Raw genomic sequence first — 6,767 nt, forward strand, 5'->3', positions numbered from 1 at the left:
TTCCAGAGGTCCTGAGTTCAATTCCCAGCAACCACATGGTGGCTCACAACCATCTGTAATGGGATCTGATGCCCTCTTCTGGTGTGTCTGAAGACAGAGACAGTGTACTCACATAGATTAAATAAATAAATAGATAGATAGTTTAAAACAAAAAGAAAAGGCTTTTGAACTGGCATTAAGTTTCTACTATTGCTACTGTTTATTTTTGTATAATCGATACTCTCAAAGGCGTTATTTTACTAGGATGATCCATACCTTTGGATGATCTGAAAGGAAATCTGGAAGGAGATAGACTTGTGCCAGCAGCTCAGAATAATCGTGACAACGAAAATAATAAATATGGGAAAGAATATTTTCAAGAGTAAAATCCTTCAAGGCTTTCTGATGTTCTGAAACAAACAAACAAACAAACAAACAAAGCAATCTTAAATAGCTTTAGTTTTTTTGTTCTAATAGTGTGCCAATCATAAAAAATCAAGTTGTTTTTTAATAACAAAATGGAATACCTTTTTATCACTGTAAAACATACTTTCTAAAAGACAACAGAACTATTGCAAAATGACTGTGAACTGTGATTTGATGATTGCTGTCCTATTATAACTTTAATTTTTTTCAAATCCTATTTTTAATGATGGTTCTTAAATGCTTTAACCTCCCCATAGCCCACCACCTACCAGAGGTAGTGGAAAAGAAAGGACATGGGGGAAGTGGACCTGTTTAGAAAGGTTCTTTGTAACAACTATCAACTCCTGTAGCTCAGTTTACAAGTTAGCAGGCAGCCAGGCATGGTGGCGCACACCTTTAATCCCAGCACTCGGGAGGCAGAGGCAGGCGAATTTCTGAGTTCGAGGCCAGCCTGGTCTACAAAGTGAGTTCCAGGACAGCCAGGGCTACACAGAGAGACCCTGTCTTGAAAAACAAAACAACAAACAAACAAACAAACAAAAAAAACAAGTTAGCAGGCAGCAGCATCTCAAACTACTCACACACACTTCATAGATACACTAGCAGTCCAGTTAAGTAGAGTTGGGTTAGCAACAGTGGTGACATGACTTAGCAGAGACAGCCAGGTCTCAGCCTCTGCTCGAGTCATCAGGAGGGTCCAACAGAACACCAGGAGTTCTCGGCTACGCCTCTCTCAGGGAAGTGAAGATCAGCAAAGACCCACAAGTGTTGCTGTACCAGCAAGCCAAGCTCTGTCCTATTTATACCCTCCAAAAACGTATCCTCCACATTCCTTGCCTCAGCCAGTTACATGGTGAGACCATGTCTCAAAAAATAAACGGGGAAAGGGTGCTTGGAAAGATGATCAGTGGTTAAGAGTACTGGCTCCACTTCCCGAGCAACTAGGGTTTGATTCCTAGAACCTACACATCAGCTCACAACTCTCTATAACTCAGGGATCTAATGCCCTCTCTGGCCTCCAAAGGCACTGAACACACATAGTGCAGACACAGTCCGGCAAAATACCTCAACAGATAAAAATGAGAAACTAATTATTACATTTTGGAATGTTTTATTGGTTTTTTTTGTTTGTTTGTTTGTTTTTTGAGACAGGGTTTCTCTGTGTAGCCCTGGCTGTCCTGGAACTCACTCTGTAGACCAGGCTGGCTTTGAACTCATAAATCCACCTGCCTCTGCCTCCCAAGTGCTGGGATTAAAGGCATGCGCCATCACTGCACGGCTTCAGAATGTTTTAAAAAATATTTTAATGCTATTGAGTGTTTTGCCTCCATGTAAGTGTACCATGCATGTGCTCGGTGCCCATGGACGCCAGAAGAGGGCATCAGACCCCCTGAAACTGGGGCTGCGGACAGGTAGGGATAAGTGCTATGTGGGTGCTCGGACCCAAAGTTGGGCTCTCTTCAAGAGCAGCAAGAGCTCTTAACAATAAACCATCTCTTCAGCCCTGAGTTCAATCCACAGGACCCACATAGTGGCAAAAGAAAGCAACTCTCAAGTTGTCCTCAGATTGTCACATATGCTCACACACACTGAATAATGACTTTTTAAAGGACTTATTTATGTAAAGAATGTTTTGTGTGCATGTACACACTCACACCAGAAGAGGCACGGGATTCCATGACAGATGGCTGGGAGTTGCCATGTGGGTGCTGGGGATTGAACTCAGGACTTCTGGAAGAACAGGCAGTACTTTTAAAAACTGAGCCATCTCTACATCATGATAAATGTGATTAAAAAAACAAAAAACACAAAAAAAAAAACCCTCCGATTTTGAGACCAGCCTGAGCTATACAGTGAGTTCCAGGTCAGTTTGAGTAACAGAACAAGATCCTTTCTCATGTAAACACTACTGAAAAACCATATATACAAATAATGAATTTGTTCTTAACAAACTGTGTGTGTGTGTGTACTCTTATGCAAATGCTACAGTGCATCTGTGGATATCACAGAATAATTTTCAGGAGCGAGTTCTCTCTTTCTACCATTTTGGTTCTGGGGATCAAATTCACACCATCAAGCTGGGTGGTAAGCACCTTTACCTGCTGAGCAACCTCAATGGCCAAAGTGTTTACCTTTGCGATCACTTAGAAAAGTACTGGCTGTTGGGCCAGAGACTGCTCAGTGGTTAGAACATGAACTGTGCTGGATGTGGCGCGGGCCTTTCATCTCAGCACTCAGGAAGCAGAAGCACACAGATCTGAGTCTGAGGCCAGAGTGAGTTCAAGGACAGCCAGGGCTACATAATAAAGAGAACCTGTTTCAAATAAACTAAACAACAAAAACATGAACTGGTTTCCCTTAGAAAGTGAGTTTGATTCTTAGAAACTGGGTATCCGTATCACAGTCACTGTACTCTAGCTCCAGGAGGATCGGATGCCTCTGGCTTCTGTGGGCACCTGTACACGTACACATGGACACACAACCCTTACTTTAAAATATATTTTTATGGGCTGGCAAGATGGCTCAGTGGTTAAGAGCGCCAACTGCTCTTCCAAAGGTCTCGAGTTCAAATCCCAGCAACCACATGGTGGCTCACAACCATCCATAACGAAATCTGATGCCCTCTTCTGGAGTGTCAGAGACAGCTACACTGTACTTACATATAGTAAGTAAATAAATCTTTTTTAAAAAATGTTTTTGAAATTTCCTTTTAATATGTGCATTCATGTCGGGCCTGCATGCATGTCTGTGTGAGGGTGTCAGAAGCCCCGGAACTGGAGTTACAGACAGGAGCGAGCTGCCATGTGAGTGCTAAAATTTGGATCCAGGTCCTCTTCTCTAGTCCCTAAATTTTTTTTTTTTTTAATTAAAATCTTCAAAAAAGGGCTGGAGAGATGGCTCAGTGGATAAGGGCACTGACTGCTCTTCCAGAGGTCCTGACCTCAATTCCCAGCAACCACATGGTGGCTCACAACCATCTGTAATGGGATCCAATGCCCTCTTCTGGTGTGTCTGAAGACAGCTACAGTATACTCATATATATATAAAATAAATAAACCTTAAAAAAAAAAAGTTAATAGCTGCCATGTTGGGTGTGACACAGGTCTATCATTTCAGCATTTTGGAGACTGAGGCAGAAGGATCACACACAAGATATACAGGAGCACTGTATATCATTTTGCAACAAAAGTACTGGAGATTAACTAGTTACGCTTCTAGTTTGGGACAGTCTCTTACGAAGGTCTGAGATATGCACACCATACAAACCGTCTTTAACTTACCTTCTTCTGTGTGTGCTCCTGCTATGAGATGAAGGTGCTGAATGCAGGCAGTTGCAAGGCTGACCACTCTATCAACAATAAAACTTCCCTCTGTATCAATAAATACTGCTTCACCGGCCACNCCCCCAAAACATTCTGGAATCTGCACATCTACTGCCAATTGCATACTGTCAAGAAATGAAATGACCAGATCATTATCATAACCAGTTAAAATGTCTTTTGTAAACTGCATGTAATCATCAGCTAGATCAAGTTTTCTAAATGCAAATAAATACCCCAAGGCAAAAGAGATGTCTAAGTCTCCATAGCTCCAAGTACATATGATCAATAGATGCCTAGATAATAGATAAGGTGTTGTATAGAACTCTAACTAAGGAAGTCGTAGTGGGTTTTAGATTGCTGGAGATTGAATGCCTTACTTTCTCCTTTGAGTCCCGGTCTGGCAATGTAGCCCAGGCTGATCCTTCAACTCCCAATCCTGCTATCTCAGTCTCCATTCTACCCCTACTGTCCTGTTTATAGGAGTGGGCCATAACCAGGTAGACACACTTTTTTTTTTGAGGGGGGAAGACAGGGTCTTGCTATATATCACTGGCTAGTCTAGCAACTGTTATACAACCCAGAACATCCTCTATTTCTTTCTTTTTTTTAAGATTGTATTTATTATTATACATAAGTACACTGTAGCTGCCTTTAGACTTGCCAGAAGAGGGCATCAGATCTCATTATGGATGGTTGTGATCCACCATGTGGTTGCTGGGATTTGAACTCAGGACCTTCGGAAGAGCAGTCAGTGCTCTTAACCACTGAGCCATCTCGCTAGCCCCCATCCTCTATTTCATAGCACTCCTGCGTCAGTGTCCTGAGTGATGAGATTATGAGTATGTCACCAAACCTGGTTCAGAACTCTTCTTTATCATATATAAATCAACTTTAAAGCATCTGACAAATATATCTCAGAAGCCAATTAATTAGGAGTGTATACGTTTAGTGAACGGGAAATATTACAAAAGAAACATTTTTGATATCAAAACTTCATCATGAAGACGGGGCTCCTGGATAATAGAATGGTAAGCGGATTGTTTGATGTGAACACATACAAAGTAGTGACGTATGTTTCTTGGTTTCCTGACTACAAACTCACAGCAGAATATTCTATGTGTTACATTAAGTCCACCCGTAAGAAGGGAACGTCCTATTTTACCATAACTGTGTTTTTCCAACACCTGGTACGCCACAAACTTCTGTCGTCTTCATTAGGGGTATTCCACCCCCAAGAATGTTATCGAGTGCTGAACAGAAGGTGATTATGAAGCCCTGGGTATGCTCTTGCTCGAGAAGTTCCAGTGCTGTGCACTTCTCGCTTGCCACAGATGTACCGGCACATCTTGGTTTATTTGTGAGACATTCTCTTCTTAGAATTTGTAGAGTTTCCAAGGCTTCCTCTTTAGATATCCCAACTTCTATAAATAAAATAAGAAAAAGAAAACCTGACATTAGAGATTTAAAAGTATAGCTCAGAGCCTGGCCTGGGGGCCCATGCCTTTAACGCCAGCACTAGGAAGACAGGCAGGCCAGCATGGTCTACAGATCGAGTTCCAGGACAGTCAGGGCTACACTGAGAAACCTTTTTCTTTCCTTTTTTCTCTCTTTTTTTAAAAAAGATTTATTTTTATTTTATATATGTGAGTACATGTAGCTGTCTTCAGACACACCAGAAGGGGGCATGGGATCCCATTGCAGATGGTTGTGAGCCACCATGTGGTTTCTGGGAATTGAGGTCAGGACCTCTGGAAGAGCAGTCAGTGCTCTTAACCGCTGAACCATCTCTCCAGCCCCCAAACCTTTTCTTGAAACAAACAAAAGTCTAACACGGTAATGAATTATCCATTTAGTTATTTAGCAGTTGGGGATCAAAACCAGGGCCTTGGGCATGCGTAGCTAGTTAGTGCTCTACCGTTCTGCTACTACCCTGTTAGCATCATCGCTGCGATGTAAAATTAGACTAGGGGTATAGCTCTGTGATAGAGTGTTTAACTAACATTGGCAAAGCCATGAGTTCAAAACACAACAGTTAAACAAAAATCAAACCAGATTCCATTCTGTCCTCTTTGGTCACCAACAAAGAGATACACATAGCATTACTGACACAGTGGGTGACTACAACGAAGTTTGGATTTGTGAACATTAAGGATGCAGTGGTCCCCACTTCGTTTGTTTTGTTTTGTTTTTTGAGACTGGGTTTCTCTGTGTAGCCCTGGCTGTCCTGGAACTCACTCTGTAGACCAGGCTGGCCTCGAACTCAGAAATTCACCTGCCTCTGCCTCCCAAGTGCTGGGATTAAAGGCCTGCGCCACCATTGCTCGGCTGTGATTCTCACTTATATGTAACCTAAAGAACTCTGAGAAAAGTCGGGGGTTGGGGGGAGGCAGTATTCCTGTGAATCACGAACGTCTTTCTAGAGCTTTCTCCTGGTCTAAGGGAATGTTCTATTGCTTTTCTCACTGAATTGTCTCTAGTCCTTCTTTAATCCTTCATTTCTCAACTTCAATTCCCACCCCCACCCCCACGGATCTTTGACCAGCGAGAATTACATGGCTTGTGACTGTTTCCCAACCCAGTTTATCCTGAAACCCTAAGATGAGAAGTCGGTTCTTTCATCTACAGATTGGACACCCTGGTCCAAGAGGAGACTGACTTCCTTAGACCATTAAGTGAGGCACTCCTCAAAGCATCCTGCGAGCACGGAGAAAGCAATCAGTAAACGTTGCTCCACACAGTTCCAAGCTCAAGAGAATTTCAGCGGTGTCAAAAGATCGGCTTGGCGGAGGCGGCGGAACGAAGACGGAGGCGGCGCCAAGCGGCCGCGGTGCATCAGCTGGCAGCCGGGAGTCGTTACCTTTGCTGAGCTCGGAGGGCTTCACCTCTAGGACGTCCTCCGCCGTCTGAAACCCCGCAGCCACCAGCTTCCCGCGCACCGCTGGAGACAGCGGGAAACCCACCAACTCCCGCTGCATTTTTTTTTTTTTTTTTTTTTTTTTGTCCCACTGCTTTTTTTTTTGTAGCAAAACAACATTTAAA

At 43.0% G+C, this 6,767-nt stretch overlaps 1 protein-coding gene across 1 annotated transcript in view; it reads right to left on the bottom strand.

The window, feature by feature from the left end:
• Positions 1-6,711, bottom strand: part of Rad51c (RAD51 paralog C) — a 23,492-nt gene extending 16,781 nt beyond the window's left edge. The window contains exons 1-4 of the mRNA XM_021177246.2: positions 6,586-6,711; positions 4,891-5,149; positions 3,687-3,853; positions 256-389 (exon numbers count right to left, since the gene is read on the bottom strand). Coding sequence (XP_021032905.1) covers positions 256-389; positions 3,687-3,853; positions 4,891-5,149; positions 6,586-6,703 — 678 coding nt within the window. The 5' untranslated portion in view covers positions 6,704-6,711. The remainder of the gene's footprint in view (positions 1-255; positions 390-3,686; positions 3,854-4,890; positions 5,150-6,585) is intronic.
• Between the last annotated feature and the right edge of the window lie 56 nt (positions 6,712-6,767).

Source organism: Mus caroli, chromosome 11 (assembly GCF_900094665.2).
Source record: "Mus caroli chromosome 11, CAROLI_EIJ_v1.1, whole genome shotgun sequence".
NCBI classification, from domain to species: domain Eukaryota; kingdom Metazoa; phylum Chordata; class Mammalia; order Rodentia; family Muridae; genus Mus; species Mus caroli.